The sequence below is a fragment of the Acanthopagrus latus genome, chromosome 1 (genome assembly GCF_904848185.1).
Source record: "Acanthopagrus latus isolate v.2019 chromosome 1, fAcaLat1.1, whole genome shotgun sequence".
NCBI classification, from domain to species: domain Eukaryota; kingdom Metazoa; phylum Chordata; class Actinopteri; order Spariformes; family Sparidae; genus Acanthopagrus; species Acanthopagrus latus.
The window spans coordinates 5,770,257-5,790,840 of NC_051039.1; the positions used below are offsets into that span (position 1 = coordinate 5,770,257).

At 42.0% G+C, this 20,584-nt stretch overlaps 1 protein-coding gene across 3 annotated transcripts; it reads right to left on the reverse strand.

Annotated features, from left to right (window-relative positions):
- Positions 1–1,639: 1,639 nt before the first annotated feature.
- Positions 1,640–19,402, reverse strand: LOC119016978 (general transcription factor 3C polypeptide 1). 3 transcript variants are annotated; one of them, XM_037093387.1, is made up of 40 exons: positions 18,923–19,402; positions 17,867–18,073; positions 17,208–17,384; positions 16,985–17,128; positions 16,806–16,902; positions 16,581–16,704; positions 15,602–15,772; positions 15,296–15,411; positions 14,338–14,390; positions 13,864–14,237; positions 13,669–13,728; positions 12,732–12,865; positions 12,494–12,609; positions 12,246–12,399; positions 11,962–12,065; positions 11,666–11,745; positions 11,241–11,546; positions 10,987–11,132; positions 10,673–10,770; positions 10,488–10,584; positions 9,348–9,531; positions 9,148–9,244; positions 8,473–8,605; positions 8,271–8,358; positions 7,930–7,985; positions 7,443–7,551; positions 7,195–7,337; positions 6,937–7,079; positions 6,774–6,858; positions 6,572–6,684; positions 6,416–6,475; positions 6,229–6,322; positions 5,858–6,030; positions 5,069–5,665; positions 4,797–4,936; positions 4,290–4,394; positions 3,917–4,209; positions 2,455–2,993; positions 2,156–2,342; positions 1,640–2,066 (listed from the first exon to the last, which is right to left on the reverse strand). In XM_037093387.1, the coding sequence occupies exons 1-40, from the start codon at positions 19,141–19,143 to the stop codon at positions 1,854–1,856; spliced, it is 6,531 nt and encodes a 2,176-aa protein (XP_036949282.1). In that variant the 5' UTR covers positions 19,144–19,402; the 3' UTR covers positions 1,640–1,853. The 3 variants fall into 3 exon arrangements, with proteins under 3 accessions (XP_036949282.1, XP_036949274.1, XP_036949265.1); XM_037093379.1 differs by having other exon boundaries at positions 3,917–4,206; positions 7,930–7,988; XM_037093370.1 differs by having other exon boundaries at positions 7,930–7,988.
- Between the last annotated feature and the right edge of the window lie 1,182 nt (positions 19,403–20,584).

Consider the following 20,584-nt stretch of genomic DNA (forward strand, 5'->3'; position numbering starts at 1 on the left):
ACCAGCAAAACATTTCCGGAGCTTCACAGCAAAACAGAGTTGCAGTGAGACTTTGTTTTAAAAAACTATTGCAAAAAACCCCCCAAAAACCTACAAAATGGCTCCATACAGCTTGTCCAGTGTAATGCAAGATCCCTAAATTGATTTAGAAAAAAAAAAGCATTATTTAAAACCTCAACACGCGGCTGCTACAGCTACAGTGAAGATTTTGTCTTAAAGAAAGTGTGTGGAAACGTCTTTTCAAATCAATAACATTAAGTTTTCTTCTTCTTCACCTCTGTTGGTTGGTTGGTTTGTCAGCAGGATTACACAAAATCTACTGAATGGATTTTCTCCCATTCACTTTTGGTGCAGATCCAAATAAAGAGACAGATCCAGGATTTTTTACTTTTTTTTTATCTCACTTTATTTAGCTGGCTCATAATGATAACTGGGAACAATTTGACGCAAACACCTGGATGATTTCATTCTAGTTGGTGTTTTAAGACGCTACTTGAGACGTTCAGGGGAATAATGGGAACGTGGCAACACTGTTTTGCTGTGAAGCTCCAGAAATGTTTGGAGGACTATGAAACTTCACCCGCCTTTCCATCATGAGGCTGAATTTTACATTCTTTGGACGAACTGTTCCTTTAATCACAGCACAGATGAAAAACTTGGAGGTGTAAACAGGAAGAACTCGCCCCACGCTTCCTCACTTGCCACGCTGGGTAATAAGCTCTGGACAAACCTTACCTCACCCACTGAACTAGTGACAACGCACATTCAATCTATAGAAGGTCCGCAAGTGAGAAACAAAACTGAGTGTTTTGTAGAGAGAGATTTGTGCTCATTATTTGTGTTGGAACACGTCCGAGCACAGAGTGGAAAGCAATTGTTCCTGAACTTCCCGTGGATCCTAATCGCTCAGTTTCCTGAGAGTCCTCCCTCCATTACATGCAAAACATGTTCGACTAAATCACTCTACAGCAAAACCTCAACAGGACCAACTGCTTTATTTTTATTCTAACCTTATATCTGTAGGCAAAGAATGGAAGAACTAACAGGAGAGAAAATGAAATCCGTCTGAAACAACGGTGCACCAATCCACTCTTACAGTCTCGTCCAACATCGTACAGGAGCCCTGAGGAGGTTTTGAACACTGTAGAGAGACGCTGTGAGAAACAGGTCGTCATGCTAGTCCACCGATTCACAGTGGATGTTGGTAACGGGCCAAGAAACACAGGAATTTACCAGGAACAGCAAGAAAAAACAAGACTTCCAGTTACCAAACATGGATGGTAGTAATAGTTTCAAAACATGGGGGGAAAAAAATCACTTAAGTCATGTAATCGTTAGCAGTTTTTACGTTAATATTAATGCATTAGAAAAAAGTTGACGGTACAATAAGCACCTAAAAACACGTTGTGGTGAGAAGCTGTTGTAAAGTTAACTTTGCTGACTTGTAAACGACACCCATTTTTTGTTTTTGCAGCTCTCATTTTTGGCACGAATCACTCACAAACACCATACATACGCCGAAGACGCTTTGCTGGCATTTGTTTTCTAGACGGAGCAGTAAGACATCCTGATGAGGACGTCGTAAACATGTTCCTACTAAACACACCATCTAATCTGCAAGACCAAGAAAAGTCACAAATGAAGAATGTAATTATTTTTATTATATCACATAAAACAAAAACAGGAACACCAGACGGAATTGACTTTTCAAGACAAAAAAAAAAAGAAACAAATGTACAAAGAAATCCTGTTCTGTAAAACCAGAAGTGAATCTGTCAAAGAACCTGACATGAAACATTGTAAAATAACATTTGCAGAAGCCTAAATGAGGCGACAATAATCCACGACTTGTTTTAAGGTAGATGATAGTTCCAGTGGCGTTCGTTGGGCAGCACCTGACTGAGCCGCAGGCAGCAGCTGATGGTGGGCTCGTAATACACCCTGTCCGGTTCCTCCAGCCTCACCGCTGTCTCACTTCTCGCCTGAGGCACAGGGCGGCTGAACAGCGAGGCTTTCGGTACTCTGACCCCAGTTTTCCTCGTCACACAGCCCATGTCGATGAGCGCCTGCGGAGGAGATCGGGAGCGTAAAATATAAGACATGAGCTCCTTTGCTGCAGAAAGGCGTTATTCCCGTTGAAAGGATTTGTGTTTACCTGCACCAGGTCCAGCAGGGCCATTGGCTGCAACACGTCTTTGTAAGTTTCCAGCAGTGTCTGCTGCGTGAGCCCGGGTCGGGACATGATGTTGTAAAGGACGGCCTCCAGCATGCCCTTACACACCGGCCGGTTCACACTCCCGTCGACCATGCGCCACGGTCGGCCAATGAAACTCACACTTTCACTGAGTGGATTGGAAGTTAGTGATGGAGACAGAGAGAACAAAGGGATGAGACACGGGAAAGAGGAATGAGCAGTTAACTACAACATGATAATTAGTCACAGTTTGGACTTACTCATCGTCGCCAGCCGGTTCTGCTGGTGGAGAGGATGCTTCATCTCTTTCTTCACCGACGTCCTCTTGGGCTCCAAGCTCTTTCTCCTTTCCCCGTCCCTTTTTCTCCACCTCCACCTTCTCCTGACCCTCCTTCTTCTCTCCTCCCTCTTCAGACTGCATCTGCTTTCCCTCCTCCTCCTCTTCTACATTCACCAGCTTGTCTTTACTCCCCTCATCCGTCCTCTCTTGGTGCTTTTTCTGCGGTTCTTTATCCAGTTTCTTTCTTGGTTTCCCACCCGTCACCCTCTCTTTCTCCTCTCCTTCTCGTTTCTCCGCAGCTGATTTCTTCGCTGGCGGTTCCTCTGTCTCTTGCGGGACTTCTCGTCTGCTTCTCTTGCGGATGGAGAAGATGTGACCCTTGAGTTTGTCTGATGGGACACAAGACTGTGACCATGGCTTGGACGTCACCGTCAGCAGCCACGGTTCGGCGTGCTGCACGAGCACCCAACGGGGTCCCAAACTCCCGACTTGTAACACCTGGCCTTCTTCTTTTAAGTCCTGCGGGGCAAAAGGGTGAAAATCAGATCAGGCAGAAACACAAAGGAAGAGGAAACTAGAAGAGTGATAGTTCACTAGACCTCTCCGATCAGCAACTGTACAGTCGTTAGCAGTGATGGCCTTTCTGATCAAACAAACAGTAAAATCCATGTGAAATCTCAGATGTCAACAGGTTTTGTGGTGTTGCCACAGAACCTCAGAGTCCTCGTACCCACATCACAAACAGCACTGTTGTTCTGAGAGCTGAAAAAGCTCCAGACATGAGTCATCATCAATGTCAACTTCCTGTCAGTGGAGCCTCATGCATACAGCTGTGATTCACATAAACTATAACAGGCCGAGAAGTTGTTCTGATCATTATTATTCCACTGGAGCCAACAGTTAAGATACTACTAACTCAGCTAGTCATTCATCATGACTAGATTTAACTGCTGCTTTATTTCTGGTATGACATAACTGACTTCGGGAAAAATTCTGTTTGGCTTAGGCTAAGGCTAATGGTGGCTATCACCCTAGCTAGCTTTCACTTGACATACCTTTCGTGTTTTTAGCCTTATTTTGTAGTTAATTTTGTAATTCAGTTGAAAAATATGACTTTTTATTCTGTAAAAAAAAGATGTTATACAGTCACATTAAGGTCGACAATCACATTTAGAAATGTTATCAGGAATCTTATTTGCCAAAATGCTGTCCCTCTTTTGTGAGATTAACACACGGTTTTAACAAAATGTCTCTTTATCAAATTTAATGTTGGTTAATTACACAGGAGCTTGGGAAAGACTCCTAGCTTTCTCTTGTTGTAGCTGAGTAGTTGACTGTCTCTCTCTGGCAGAGCGCAGTAATTTGTGGGCCTACACACAGTGTTCATGCCGAAATATATATTTCTGCTGTATAACGATGATTTACACGGTAAAACACGATACCTTCATATACTCCTGCAGGCTCCTGCTGCGTCCGGACTGAGGCTCCTTCAGGTGTGCGTGAGTCTCGTGTAGGTCTTGTATGGCCAAGCCGTTCTCACCCGCTGCATCCAAGCTCCTCCTGAGCTGCGCACATGCTTTAATGTCCTGAGGAGTGTATCCTCTTTGCTGAATCAAACGCCAGTCACACTGCTTCACGCTGGATGGAGAAGGGCAGGGCGGGGGAGTGGTTTTGGTGAGGCTGGAGGGCAGCAGGGATGGACCACACTTAGTCAAGTCCAGTGGTGGAGAGTCTACTAAGGAAGTAAAAAGGTAAGAATTACATTTTGCAGATGAAAAGTATGTCTGTAAAGGTCTTACAAGCGTTGAAACTTACCCTCCGATGTAAACAGGTGGTGAGCAGGTTTGTTGCGCAGTTGCAGCCTCATGATACACGACTCCACCACGATGTTATCGAGGGTGTTGAGGTTACGTCGCTTGACTAGAAACAAGGCAAATGTTTTACAAATATAAATATGGTGGCAACTAACAATTATATAGGAAAACACTTCTTTTCAATGTATGCACAACATTTTTGGGGGTTTAAACTGTGGTGGAAGAGCACCGAAAATCTGGATGAATGCTTGGCTATGAGTAAAATTGCAGACTTGAAAAAAATGCTTGTAGAAATAACCCAAAAATGTAATCTAAAGACTTAATTACAGTGATTTGAGTAGCCGTAATAAATTACTTGCGTTCAATACAAAAATGATTCCCTCGTGTAACAAACATGCATCATGTTGCTGACCACCAAAATGTACTTTCTGACATCCACCGGGTAAAAAAATGGCAAATTTACATGAGTAGAAAACATTTGTCGATCTGATAAGTAAGTAAACTCCACCTATGCCAGGAGAGCAGTATCCCCGCATCATCAGGTAGTTGGTGTGCGACGCCTGATGTGCCTTCACTTCCAGTCCTTTCTTCCCCTCGAACTCCTCACCATCATCATCGTCGTCATCCTCTTCTTCCAGCGCTGCCATACTGAAAAGCCACAGTTTAGCTACTTTAGTATTAAATAAACTTGCTTCAAATTAATCAAGGGTTTGCACCAACAGTTTAAGAATGTAGTGAGGTCTTTAAAAGTAATACAACAACATGACGATTATAACTCACTTCTTGACGACATCATTTTTCACCATGCTGCTGTCCACGACAACAATCTGTTTAGGAATGGATATGTAGACACTCAGCAGGCCCAGAGTCATCAGGCTGAGAGAGACCACACAGGCTCCACCCGGAGAGTCCAGAGAGAACCCGAGCATGTCCGACACGTCGGGGGGTTCTGCTGAAGCTCGCTGTGCTGCACCACCAGTTTTGGAGGGGTGATCGTCTGTCTGCCTGCTGCTGGATGGACGTTCAACAGACTCAACTATAGAACAATCCTCTGAGTTTCTTTGCTCTGCTGTCTGCTCTCCGTTCACATTCATTTGGTCATTTGCGCCTCCATTTGTGGAGTCACCGTTTGCCTTCTCTGGCTGAACCTCTGATTCTCTCACTGATCTGCCGCCTTCCTTCCCTTCACCTTGTTTTCTTTTCCTTTCTGAACTCGTCCGTCTCTCCGTCACTTCCTCCCTGTTCTCCAACCTGTACTCCGTTTCTTGGTGGAACATGGTGACAGGTTTGTCGTCTGCGGTCCTGTTGCTGACGAGACTCCTCAAGAAGCGGAAGGAGTCGGTGCACAGTAGGTGAGGAAAACGTGTCGAAAAACACCTGCGAGGACGGTTGAAGTGTGAGAGGCGTGTTCAGAAAGTAAGATCTCAAATACTCCTGCTAGAAAACAGAAGACTAGTGGCTTTTTCACCAAATATTTCCAGGCGCTTAACTCAGAAACGAGGGGATAACGTACATAAATAAAAGTAATCTGAGTGTTCACAGTATCACAGTAGCCCCTCTCAGGTGTACCTGTAGTAGGACTGGGATAGCTGGTAGGACATTGGCAGGATGGGGAGCGCTCGGTTCTTCTTCGGCCCAAGCGGCTGATGGACTCGGCGCCGGTTGACCAGACCTCTCTTCCTGCACTGTATGAACACTTTGCACAGCAGCTCCTGGTTGTACTTACTGTACAACTGGAAGGTCTGAGAGAACACAGAATTGATAATCAGAGGTCTGTGTGTGTTTTGTATCTGCAAATGTCAATGCAAACACATATTTACTTGCCTTAGCATCATTCTTTAGTCTAGATTACTGTGTCTGTTGCCTCAGTTTTATTGTGACATCGTGCTTTGGAGGTAAACTTTGTAAAAGGAGAAAAAAAAAATCAAAGAAGGCCGTACCTGAAAGGATCTGGAGGACTTCATCTGGCTGTTGGTCATGACCAGAGTGCTCTGGATCAAGTTTTCTAACACTAAAGCGTGAATGTCTTCCGTGCTGCAATCGAGACAAACAACCAGACAATTAACTGCTTCCGTAAAAATTTAATCAGAAGGGAAAAAAATCAAAGAAATCGAACTCAATCCTCACCAGTTGAGAGTATCTCTGTAAGGCATCTGAATGTTACAGTCTATCGCTGCAACTCTAAACCTGTAAAACACACACACATACATAAATGCATCACACTTACAATTCAGTGCCATCGGTGCTCGTCTTAAGTCATCACATCAAACCTCGTCATCTTACCGTGAGAAGAGCTGCTGTTTTGTGTCGGGCACTGTCAAATCCCCGGGGCTCAGAGCGGTGCTGAACTTCTGTCTGAGCAGCTGGACGTACTCAGAGAACACCTTCGCACAATCCTAAAAACAAAATGTGGAGCTGTCAACTTCAACCTTTCAGAAACAAACAAAAAGAGCAACAGTCAATGTCAACAAAACCCACAACACACCTCTGGATTGTCTGGATCTTTGGGTTTCTTCTCCTCCAACACTCTCATCAGAGGTTTGTCCTGGTGCACCTCGGCCAGACAGATCCTGAAGCAGATACATGATGAATAAAACTGCAGACTTGTGTGTAGAATTGTGTGTTTGTACCGTGCGGGCTGTTCCTACCTGTAGTTCAGGAGCGTCTGAGGGTTTTTGAGGATGTATCGGGTACGACGACCGACAGCGACGGATGTTTTATCCACCGACATATCAAACTCTGCATGGAGCAGGTCTCTCACCCCACAGTAAGGTATGAAGGGCCTTTTTAACTGCAACACATTGAACACAACAAAGAATTGTTAACATAAAAGAGTTATTATCATCATTGTTATCATTTTAAACTGTTGAGAAACACAACATTACTGCGTGTGTGTGTGTGTGTACCTTGTTGTTGAGCAGGTGTGAGGCCACGCTGCAGAGCATCATCAGTGAGTCCTCCTGAATTGACCAGTAGACTCTCTGTCTGGTCATCATCTTCAGAGCTTTGTGGTCCGCCTCGTCATGGGCAGGAGTGCGCTTCTTCAGCTCTTCAAGACAAATAACAAGCGCACAAATAAAAAATAAAACATGCACACAATCCATCAGCGGTAGTCCAAGACACGCACGGATGAATATTAATGCTCGCAGTGTACCTTTTCTCTTCTTGCGAGGGGCCTTGACAACCTCCTTTTTGCTTCTCTTCCTCTTCTGTCCCTTTCCTCCGACCACCTGCTGGTTTCTGGTCGCAGGCTCGACATCCACCTGGTTACCAACACACAAGAACAGGAAACAATGTTTGATGTCTTCAGATCATTTTTCAACTTTAAAGCATGTAAAAGTCCTCTGGGAAACACCTAAAATAAAAATATGAAACCAAAAATAATAATAATCATTGTACCTTTAAAAAAATGTAAGACTTAAAATCTAAAACACACTCATTGCCAATTCATTAGGTAATTTGTCCAATGCAATACATAACGCAACACAGTTTAACACACACTACATCCTGTTATGATCAAACAGTTGAAACAAGACCTGTTTAAACATCATGACCTCATAAAAAAGGATTTATTTCGGGAGCTTTTGTTACGTTTTTCTAAAAAACTGTTAACTAAACGTGGTAAAATAAAATTGTTGTACCTCCACATTTTCTTTAAACGGCCGCTTGGTAGTCAGATAGCGACGTGTAGCAGATCCTGCTGTCACACAGACATAACAAGTTTAAAAGCAGAGAAGCAGGAACACAGTGACAGCTTGCAAGATAAAACTGAAGTTTAAAGGTTAACTTTGCAGAAAATCAGAAGACTTGCGGTCCTGAAAGCACTCAAGTAACTCATAAGAAAGAAAAAACCCAGACAGTAAAAGCAGCACAATGACGGCATCAACAGCACTCAGATTTATATCTTCAACTTGTTTCTTTTCATCTTCACATTGAGGCTGAATTAGGCAGAGAAATCAGCTTGGCTTTAAAAGCTTCTCACCAGCTGTCAGTGCCATCCTCAGAGCATTTTTACTCAGCAGGCTCTTCAGTCGGATTTTATTCTCCTTCGCCTCTAAACCAGTTGGAAGCTAAAAAAAATAAATAAAAAATATAAACAAGAAAACAAGTATTTATATTAGGCCACATTATATGTCGTCTATGCACCATATACACCAAGTTCAACTTGTGTTTTGTGTACGTACTCTTTTGCAAGACAGCAGGTGATTGGTCCAAAACCAGTTGCGTTTAAGATGACCAAAGAATTCAGAGTCCAGGCCTCCCGCTCCTTTACCGTCTCCGGGTATCGACCCGTCGTCAGACACTTCACGGCTGCCTCTGAGGGTGTGAACAGATGCACACACACACACACACATCAGTGATACTGTATTTTGTTTTTTTTTAACCTGTTTTGACCTGTTTATTCCTTTGATTCCTGTGATTTTAAACTCTGGACTGAGGAGACGCCACATGAACTCCAGCACTCTGGCTTCCTTTTTGTTGTATATTTGTCCAAGATTTGAGTTAAAATAACACAGCTGGTTTATAAAAGCCCTCAATGGTTTATTTCTGAACTGTCCCGACCTCCCAGATGATCGAGATCAGGTCTGTTTCTGTCCTCGGAGTCAAAACTGAACACGGAGGAGCAGTGTTCAGGTTTTATTCACCACACATCTGGAACAAACTCCCAGAAAAACATCGAATCTGCTCCAACTCTCCACTGCTTCATTTGTCTTTTCAGCTTTTTTTAATCTTTGATTTTGATTTTTTTTTACTCTTTTAAAAACTCTATTTCTGTGTGTCTTTCTGTAACTATGTTTCCCTGTTTCACTTCTAGTTCTTCTCTGCTTCACCTTACAGAGAAATATCACTCCACCTACTTCAGCAGGTACGCCAATCCTATGAACACGTTGCGTTCATGAACGAAGGAAGGATCAGCTTCCTCCTCTGTGACGCTTCTCTTGCTGCGGATGACCCCTGGAGAAAACACAAACAAAGAGAGGAAATTTTCCAGTTTGCCAGTTTGGTGCTGGTGACTCTGCTTTTATGTGTGTATGTGTGTGTGTGTGTCTGCATGTACCCAGTGGTGTATTGAGGCAGACACACATCAGGTCAAACCAGTAGTTTTCCACATCTTCGGCAGTGTTGAATGTGTACTGGCGCCTCTCAAACGGTTTGTCAGGCGACTCTGTGACCAGCCAGTAGTGCGGCTCGGCCTGGGTGGTGTCAACAATGGTGGAGTTGCGCTTCAAGTACAAAAACACCTGGAACAATGTAGATGTGGAGAAAAAAAAGATGGAAAGATAATTAAATTCATTCTTATCAAGGATCAAGAACCTGAGTTGTGGTGTTTTTTCAACTCCTCCTATTCTTTAAGCCCATTATTCATTTTTATTTTGCATCGGTCATTTGGATTATTTTTTTTTTCTTTGTTCTGAAAGTGAAAGTGTTTCTACAGAGGAAAAAACAACAAAGAATCTACCAAATATGCAGTTCTGTTACATCGCCTGAAAACAAAACAAGAAAATATTGGACTGTTTCTGCTTCATCACAGATTTGTTTTTCTTTTCCTTGACAATCTTTCCCTGCTGAACTTCCTGTTACTTCTATGTTTTAACAGTTGCTCTGTTTCTGTTTTATAATAAGGGGAATAAGACAACACATGCTGTAAATTAGGTATTAAAGATTTTCAAAAAACATCATCAAATTGAAATTATTTTGACTGATATTTGAAGTCATGAGTCAGTCAGTCTGATATTTTGGTCATTTTTACATAGTTATCCTCATTTTAATTTAAAAAGACACATTAAAAGTATTAAGTTGTGATTTTAGCAGGGATCTACAGCACCATGATATTTGAAATCATATTTAAAATGATATTTTGACACATATCACGCCTTTAACAAATATTGCGCCTCCTGCAAAATGACAATCAAAACAGCCTAGACAGTGATTTTGGTAACAACTTGATTAATTGCACAGCTCTACTGTAAATTTAGACATATTAAATTTTGCATGTTTTGTAGCTACTTCAACACCAAATATCAAGAGAAAAAATCAACGATAACATTTGTCATCAGGCATGTTTGTCCTCCTTTCAAACATCATGCAGATATTTGTGTATTTCAATACAAATGATTGATGACAGACAAACGAAATAATGGGATCAGAGCAGCTGTGTGGTGTTTTCTGTAGCAGGCTTGACGCTGTGACGTTGTACCTGGTCTTTATCCTTGAACTTCTCCACAGGACCAAACTGCAGCAGACCCATGTAGACCAACTTCTGCAGGTTCTCGTGAAATGTGAAGATGTATTTCCTGATTTCAAGAACGCATGAATGCTCAATTTAGAATCACAGTCACGATGAGTTGTAAGAGAAATTAAGGGAGAAGAAAAGCAAGTCACCGTCTGTACAGCAGCTGCCTCTTCATCTTGGCCGGCAGCGCTCGGACAAGATAGTGTTGCTTCACGGGGTCGTTGAGATATTCCTCCAGTCCATCCACCTGTGCACACGAGTCGTGCTTTTACAAACTGAACGTGAAGCGGGCCATCAACAGAATCTCATACATGTGGAATCTACACTCAGGTGATTATTTATTACAAACACCTGTACCTGTCAAACACACGCTGCTGTCAGAGATGATACCTGAGGATCACACCACACTAAGAGATAGTGGGAGGGACTGCGTGACTTCCTGCATGACACAGTGTTTGCTCACCTTATAATTGATCTGTGTGATCTGAACGAAGACGGAGAGAGGCAGGCAGAGCAGCAGGTCGCCAATCATCGCCCAGCCGCTGCCAAACTCCTTGTGTACTCGGACGGGAGGCACGAATCTCTTCCACGAGTCTTCATCAGCAAACACTATCAGAGGCAGCGAGGAGATTACAGAAACAGTGATTAGTTGGTAAAACAATCGGTTTGGTGTAGAACTGATCCACTGGCAATGATTAGCTCACGATGTTCTCCAACCTTTCAAATTAGACACAGGGGGACGAGGTATTGATTCATCCTTCAGCTCCTCCTCTTCATCACCAGATGATGCCACATCCAAGTTAGGCAATGTAGAATCTGCTGTTTGTGGGTCCACGGGGCTGTTATCAGGATCAGAGCTGCCGGGGTTAGCTGCTGCTGCTGCTGCTGTTTGACTGGTCGAGCTGGAGTCGGTGGAGTTCTGTCCGTGCGGGTGTCCGTATATCAGGTACCAGAGGAAGTTGTGAATAAGACGCAGACGAGGCATCTTAGGCTGGAAGCCAAGTGACCTCCCCAGTCCACGAACTATGAAAACAGAGAGAGAGAGACGAGAAAAATAACAAAACAGTGAAAAGGGGACAAAGACGCCCCCTAATAGAGGGCAAACTCTAACTTGCAGGATCTGAAAGACCGTCAATAGAAACCTGTTTCGGGCTTGAACTCGTCGTCCTTTGATTTCTTTTTGTTGTCCTTCTTCATCTTCTCATCTTGCTCTTGCTGCAGACTGAAGGAAGAAGGAGACGATTAGAAAAACAGCTGAACAGAGGCTTCATCGTGTAAATCAGGACTAAATCAAGTAAAATTAAAGGAGCCAGGCAGTAGGAGAGAAAAGAGAATTGGACTATAACATTTACCACAATATTGGGATGACCACTGAGCAAACAAGTACAACTCCAACCTCTCTCACAGGCTTATTTTCAAGTATTTGGTTTGTGCTCACCGTACAGCGGTGTACGAGCTGGAGATCTTGAAGCGGACCTGTTCAATAACTCGAGACACGACTTCATCGTTGGGCTGAATGGACGGATGAACGACCATCTCAACCTGGGGAAGGAGGAAGAGGATGGAGCAGAAGAGGAAGGCGAAGGAGATGAAGAAGAACAAGGAGCAGCAGAAGAAGAAGAATTAATATAAGAGAAGAAGAAGAAGATGGTCCCCAAGGGAAGTTCAACCTCAGGCAGTGGATGAAAACACAAACCATCATAGTGTGACTTGAGCATTTACCTTCTTGGTGATCCCATCTTGTATGATAGTGGTATTGTAAAGCTTAAGCAAGCCTTCTCTAGACAGACAGTGGACGAGACGTAAAATAGTCTTCTTGCAACACTTGGAGTTGAATCCATCCTGCTTCTCTTCGTCATTGATCATCTTCTGCAGCCTGAAGAAAGACGTCATGTTGTCATATTTGTTTTCTCTCTTACTGTACGATAGAATGCTTTGAAACTAGCTGATAACTTCAAAAACAAACTGACGGAAAGAGTCCCTCGATGATTTTGAAGTTGCGGACAGCCTCGACGATCAGGTTCTTCCTCCTCAGCAGGCGGTACGTCTCATGAGACCGCTCCAAAGACTTCTTACATCTGGGGGTCTGAAGGAGGATGATTCAACGGTTACTTTCAGCACTCATCTGCTCATCTCAGACACAGCTGGAACAAAACAGCTAATAACAAAAAACAAAACAAAACAGTGAAATCCTCCCATCAGACTGACCAGCTGACCATCGTCCCTAACTTCCACCACGTTGTTTTCGGCCACGTTATCGTCTTCATTCTCCGCCTCTCTCTGAGGCAAAGGGCTGGCAGGAGATGAGGTGACTTCTCTCTTCTCCTCAACGAGAGCTTGTTCTGATAGAAGAGACATTTTTATTTAAATATGACTGCACAAAACAAAGAAAACAGACTCAATACATATAAATATCCGTTATCGATACTGCTGCTGCTAATAATACTGCAGATCATCAATGCTTGTACTTAATATAATGAGTTGGTGTTTTAACAGCTGAACAACATTTAAAAAAACAATCTCATTGCAATCTCATACTGAGTCACTTTCATTTGTCACTTGAATTGACAAACCCAGATGTAATAGTCAGCCGACTCTGCATTTCCTCCAACCTCTATGGATCGTTTGAGTGTCTTTCAGTTTACAATTTTGGTTTCACAGCTCACAAATTTACTGTTCTTCTACAGTATCCCCGCCCTGCTCAGAGCTGTTTTGTGGCCACAGCAGGTAGCCATACTTAGCAGAAAAGCTTAAAAAAAAACAGGAATCACAGGTTTAAAATTTGCTAACAGACAGCAAGACAGAAGACAAAATAAAAAGTCAGACTGCTGCTGAAAGTAAACTACAGCATAGTTCTTTATGCCTTCAGAGGATTCATCGCTGCTAACAGTTATTCTACTCATCATTGCATCTCATATGGAAAGTGTGAGTGGGCAGCAGAGAGATGTGATGCTGCAGGTGTTGCTTTCTTTTTAGTTATAAGGCCGTGATTACAAACTACTCTGCTCTCAAATGTGACCATTTTTAAACTCGTTCCGTTGTTTATTTTCTCGTTAATCATTTTTGCATTTATTGATCCTGTTTTAAGTGTGCTGAAATCAAGGGCACAATTATAACTTAATAAATGATTCAATGAAGAAAATACCTGCTTTGGATTCTGACTCTGAATCAGGTGTTGTGTCTTGGCTGCAGGCTGGTGTTTCACCTGAGTGACGGCAGGAAAAAAAAAAAAAAAAAAAGACGAACCACATAAAGGTCATTAAACCAAGAACTGGATGTGAATTTGGTTCTTAAAGAGTCATTTTCAAGTTATAACTGCAAAGGTTTAAAGAGTACTCACACTCATCTGGTGTAGGCTGAACAATGGGAGTCTCCGGTTGGGTCTGTTTGGATCTACTTTTTCTCCCTGCTGTGTTTCTTTTGGCTCCTGACCGTCTTCCTTTACCTTTGTCTCCTTCCAAGCCTTCATCTGCCGGATCCACATCTCCATCGCCACACGTCTGCCCAGATTCCTCCGCATCTTTGCTTCCTCTTCTGCCTGCTTTCTGAGTCGTCTTCGCTGCAGGAGATTTCTTTGCCGTTTTCTTTGAGGTTGACGGAGTTTTAGGGGCGACAGGCGCAGAGTCTGAAGTCTGTGGTGCAGAGGAGTACAGACGCTCCTTCCGTTCTTGTTCCTTAGCAAAGAGTTGGAGTTGATCGCTCACACCCACACACCTGTAAGCAGCAGTGAGTTGAAGAGTATTTGGTATGCAAGGATTTGACAGGACATGGTGTTAAAGTAGAAAGAATTTGGAAATCTACATTAGATACACACTTATGGCTGATGTATTTTGTGGTCCTCTGTCGACCAACATCCTCCATGAATCCCTGCAGGATGAAAGACAACACACGCATAAAAATTAGTAATCAGAAGACGTTTACAGGAGCCACGTTTCAACAGACATACTCTGATGTGCATTTTGAAAAGTCTGATTTTCTTTTCGGAGAAAAATGTGAATGAATGAATGTGACACACAAGGAAAAAGAAAAACGAGAGGGGAACTTGTCTCCTGACAATTGGAAGGGACTCAGCTACTGATTCTTAGTGAGTTCACCTGCATTTAGAAACCTGCATACATGTTAGTTTTGGTGTTAAAGTGGTATACAAGTCAGTGGGATTCGTCCTCTGGACGATGATAAATGTAATTACTTTCATTCAGATCCATCTAACAGATCGATTCAACTGACTGGCTGACATTACCAGTCACCAAAACTGTGAAATGAAGTCAGTATTCATTAAAGGACAGAACGTCTGGGTTCTCACTCGAGGCATTTTAACATTAGCAGCTTTATCGAAGATTAAAAATGGAGCTGTTATAAGTTTATTGCCTTCAGACAAAACCAACAAAAAGGAAATTACAAATGCAGACACCATTTTCAACTCAAACAAACAGATCTGTGAGCCGCCCATCTGAAGCCAAATAAACAGTCTTTGACCATTTGTTTCAGATCGCCGTCAGATCTGGCCAACATCACAGCATCTTAAAGAGGAAGCGTTTTCTTTGTGGTGGCTGACCTCTGGTAGAGGTCACGTGGGCGGGATGCATAAGCATATCCAACAATTTAGGGTGTGCCGCACACATGATTGCATCCACGTCCTACCATCCCTTGTTGTGAGACGTTTTCCAATCTCTCTGACTGCGCGTAAGTGTTTTTGGAAGGAAACTAATCTATTTCGACAAGAAAATAACGTCTGTACCTTGGAAACTTTTTATTTAGAGCCTGGGTCTTACCTTAATTATACCATCCTTCTCCATCCGCCGGCAGAGCATACGAGACTCCAGCTTCCCGATGTTCATCCTCAACCCGATAGCAGTCTTAGGGATTCCCCTTGTGCCGCAGGATAATACTGCAGTACAACAAAACAGATGCAAATGACTTGTAGATGAACTGGAGTTGAGACGTTGAAGTTGAGAGCAGAGCCAATGGGTTCAAATATGCAGCACAGAGCCCGAAACTGACATACAAGCAAAAACATGAAGTCTTGAAAACTGTATCATCGTCTTTGCCCGACACACAGTGAAAGTGACCAGACCTACCAATGTGATAGGCCTGCGACATGACATCAATCTCCATGATTCTCCCCTCTGAAGGGACAGTGCTTCTTCTCGCCTCATTATCATAATCTTCCTCGTCGTCCTCATCATCGGATACACTCTTCCCAAAGTAAGGCTTTAACAATTTTACACATCGGACGAGCACTTTATCTCCTGGAAAACAGAGTGAAATAATGCAGTGCAAACACAAAGCTGAATACAGTCACCACAAAGTGGTACATCACATCAGTTTAAGTAGTAATGGTGATGTTAGCATCTTTTAAATCTGTCTTTACTCGCCTTTCTAGACTGTAAGACACATTTAAATGCTCTGGAGAAATCTGGTCAGTGGAACTTGAAATATATTTTTTGTCAAACTGCTATTTTGAAGGATGAACTGATGCATTTTTATGTATAAAATTACTATGCAATCTTAAAATATTTAAATTAGGATTTTTCTCTCACTTTAATGTAATATAATGCATGGCTGTTGGGCCTCAAACTGCAGAAAGGAGATCTGTAACATTTTTTGACAAACGATCAGTCTTTTAAATGATCTTTTAAGCAAACATGGACAAAATCCAACTGTTTCAGTTTCGCAAATATGAAGATAAGATGCTTTTCTTTGTTTCAAAAATATTTATGGATTGTTTTGGGACGAAACAACCAATTTTAAGGTGTCATCTTAGACTTAATTTTCTGTCATTTTATAAACTACTAATCAAGAAAACAGACATGTCAGCAGCAGACTTTAACCCTCTAACCCTCTTATCTAAACATGTTTATATTTTCAATATATTGTAGTTTTAAAATTTGGTAGCTTTATCTATCACTAAGAGATAATAAGAAAATTAACAAACAAATGTATTTTTGTATGTAGACAATGATGATAAAGTACTGTTATTTGAGCGTATCATTTAGATTGGTGAGATTAGCACATGTACACATGTGCACATGTACTGGTGCTTCAGTGGTAGATTACCTTTTTTGTTGGTGCAAGGCCCGGCACTGGGATCCAATTCCTCCAGTGGGCACTGGATAAATTCAACCAACTTGGCAGCTCGCATGTATTGAAGGACACGTTTGAAAGAACGCTCATTCACATTCTGCAAAACAAACAAAAAAAAAAAATCACATATTCATACTTTTTACCATGTATGGAAAGACAAACACACTTAGAGAAACACAATGACAGAGAGATACTCACAAGATATTCTCTGAGTACCATGAAACTGGTCAACTGGCCGGGGCACTGCTGGAGACAGTTGGACACTTTCTCCATTAGGATGTCATACTTGCTCCTCCTGAAAGAGCAGAAAATGTTGAGAAAAATTTCTCCAAGCGGGACAAAAAGTGAGGGAGTGAGAACCCAGACCATGAACGCACCTGTTTACATAGAAGCGTTTGAGCATCAGAAGAATGGAGTGCTGCTGCTGTCCTGAACCCACTCGTGTGCAGTGAGACTGCATGCCGACGAGTCCATGTCTGACGAGAGCCTTCCTCATGTAGTGCAACTTTCGAGCATCGATCCTGTTCAAACACAATACAGTTACAAAGTGAACAGTGAGCAGCAACAACACCACGCTACACGACTGTATGAGTCTCCTACTTGAAAGAGCATCCATGCAGATCTCTCTGTAGCTCTCCTTGCCATCGAGCTCGGCCCACTCTTTCCAACACACAGTAAGAGTCGTCGTTGAGTTTCAAATCAGGATCGCTCTCGCTACCGATCAACGCCCTGAATCGTAGCATCTGAGATGCCACGACAACAAGCTTTCGGCCATATCTAAGGAGGTACATGTGAGAAAGGAAGGGGGAAATGTGAAACGTAAGACACATGTACAGGTGCACTTGTAAAAAAAAATGACTAAAACATTTCTGAGCTTTCTTTGGGTTTTCTACAATGTATTGACCGAATAAAGTTTGTGGACGCAGGCTGCATAAAATCGTAAAAAACAAATATATTGCAATGATTTTGATGTGGATGACTGATTAATGATTCATTGCTAGCTTAATCAACCCTCAGAAGTTGTGATGAGATATAACACATTGTTGATACAATGTTTTTAACTTTCCTAACATGGAAATTGATTACTAATATCTCAGATTTACTGGAGAGGAACTTGTGTTCATTGTTCAAATGATTCAGTTCAATAAAAATTCTGTTTACAGTATTAAATCATTGCATCACATACACAGACTGCTTCAGGAACCGTCATGAAAAAACAGACTGTTGAATGCACTTGTAATCAGTGAAAGTCTACAAACCTTTCAAAAGCTTCCTGCAAGTTGACTAATGGGGTGAGGGACTCTGAGCGGACATTTTTTGTGACATCTGTCCTCTGTTTGAAGAGCGCACATGAGCCCTGTATCCCCTCCTCGTTTTGAACCATTGAGACCGGGTAGACATCTTTCCGTGTGTCTGAAAACTTCTGTCTTGTTTCAATGCCTGTTTCTGGGTCGATGTGTTTAAACCTGAAAACACATGCAAATGCAAAAATCAAAGTCAGGGCCAGATTCTAGCTCAAAGTGGCACTAAGAACACAAAATATTCTACAATGTGCGATGAATTAAAGCTGCTGTAAGCAACATGTTTATATATGGAAGGGAAACTATATTCCAACAGTAATCACTGAGTTGGTCAGTAAGCCTTGTCTCCACTCCCCACATCCATGCCATAAAAGAGAATAAGCGAGAACATTTTCTGGCATCCCTTTCAATTTGTGTGGTGATGTAGAGAAGAGTGAGGGGATCACTAACACACAGGAAGTTAGGTAAAACTATGACAATGCTTACAGATACTTTAAGTAAAGGGTAACTCGACGTAATTGACACATGCCCCCAGTAATGTCACTCAGTGTCTAAGTTGCATTGTGGGTAATGGAGGCACCTGGTTTTAAAAAGGAAGACGAGTGAGTGGAATAAAAAAAAGTCGATATCTTTGGTTCTGCTGTATTATCCTTTGATCATTTGATTTTTAACCGTCCATGATGAATGCAACATTGTCTCAGGAGTGCAACAATAGACCAACAGACTGCCTACATTACCCACAATCCATCACTGGAGGCACATTATCAGATCATGTGCAGCTTCTTTTGGAGCCACAAAAGGCTTTATACTGCTTGTTTCACATATGCAGTGGTGCTCTGCAAGCAACAAACTTTAATGTGTAGAACTAATGGTGGAATTGTCCTTTAAGTGGACCTCATGAACTGGCAACTGAATGTGTTTCTGTGGAATAGCTTAAATAACCAGGATATGTTTCGGGGTTAAGTGTGGGAACATAATTTAATGTGTCTTGTCATGACGCAGGTCTGAACTCACCTGTCAAACAGCTCAACATCCTCCCTCTCGTGTGGGAGCTGGTAGAACTTCAGGTCGGTGTTGTTGATGAGTGACTTCCAGATGAGCTCCTTGGTGGAGTCGTCGAGCTTAAGTGGAAACTTGGGCTGTCTGCCTTCGAGTCGTATCCACAGGGAGGGAATAGTTATTCCGTCCAGCCCCTCCAAAGCCACTTCATCCGCAACAATACTCAACGGATCCATGGCATGCCACTGACAAGGCTAACGCTGTCGGCGAGCTAACATGCTAGCTCTGCTAACTCAACTAACAACAACCAACCAGCTAGCAGCTTTCGTGGTACATCCGGTCTCATAAATTTACCGGATTCTTAATTACATGTTTTTTTGCGTACTGATGTTACTGCAGGCTCGGATAACAGCGTAAGATAAAAAAAATAAATAAATACTTGTTTACAAATCGCTTTAACCGATTACGTTCTTACAACTGGTGTTTCTCGGTTTACGTGCTTACGTCACGTTTCAACTTTGACCTCACGTCGTCCGTCTCTTCACAACTAACAAAATCCACAAGATGGCGTCCAAGCGCAGTTTTTCTGATTTATCTTCATGGATGTATTTACGTACATTATTTTATTATTTCGAACAGGCACAGAAGCTACAGATTTGTCACACAGGTATTCCTACACATTATGATTCATTTTAATTAGATTTTTAAAACAAATTACGTTGCTGTACAATTCCTGCTGAAAATATCAGTACTACTAGTGCCTTTCTGGAGCATCCTCCTCACCCTGCACTTTGGGTTAAATAACTGTCTTAGAATAAATCAAATACAGGGTTTTTCCTGATTACTTTTTTCTTATATGCCTTTTATAATTTACTAGATATAAATAACAGATTTTAAAATTAAAAGGTGATATATTTACCTAAAGCTTGATTAGTCAGGAGCAAAAACATCTATCAAGTACTTTTGTATTAATAGCAAAATTTACTAACAGCATTAAAATGTGTTTAGCCAATTTGAACTATATGACCCAGTGGTTTCATTAACAACAATGCAACCATGTTTATGTTGATTATATTGCTGTATTCCTGTTGCAAAATAAAATCTGTTTTATTATATTATTGGAGATTAAATAATGCACTATTTATCAGCATTCATCTCTCGACCGCTGAGAAGTAACCTAGAGAGAAAATAGAAATACTTCAGTGAAAGGGCCAAGATAATTAGACTTTCAATGCAAAATATGTAATTTCTGCAACCAGGGGTCGCTCAATTAGAACAAAACAAAAGCTGTAAGTAGCACGGGAGTTATTTATTCAATTGTTAGAGCCATCATTACCAGTGCAAATCTATCTGACTTGAGCCAAGCAAAAATGTTCACATAGTTTGAACATTGATGAAACACTTGGGATGAATGAAGTAACACTATTACTTAAAAATATAGATGTTTCAGACACTTTAATGCAGAAATAATACAATAACAGTGCCTGAGTGAAGGTACTCCAGCTCTCACATCAACAAGCACTTGTGATTTTGTGGAAAATACTTCCACCTTTCTCTTCCTCACTGTCATGGCTTCATAGGACACTTGACTAGAACAGAGCCATTGCTAAAGTAATCATGAACACCTGTGCTAACATTAAGTCAAATGTCTGCTGTGGGTAAGAGCTACGGTGTTAG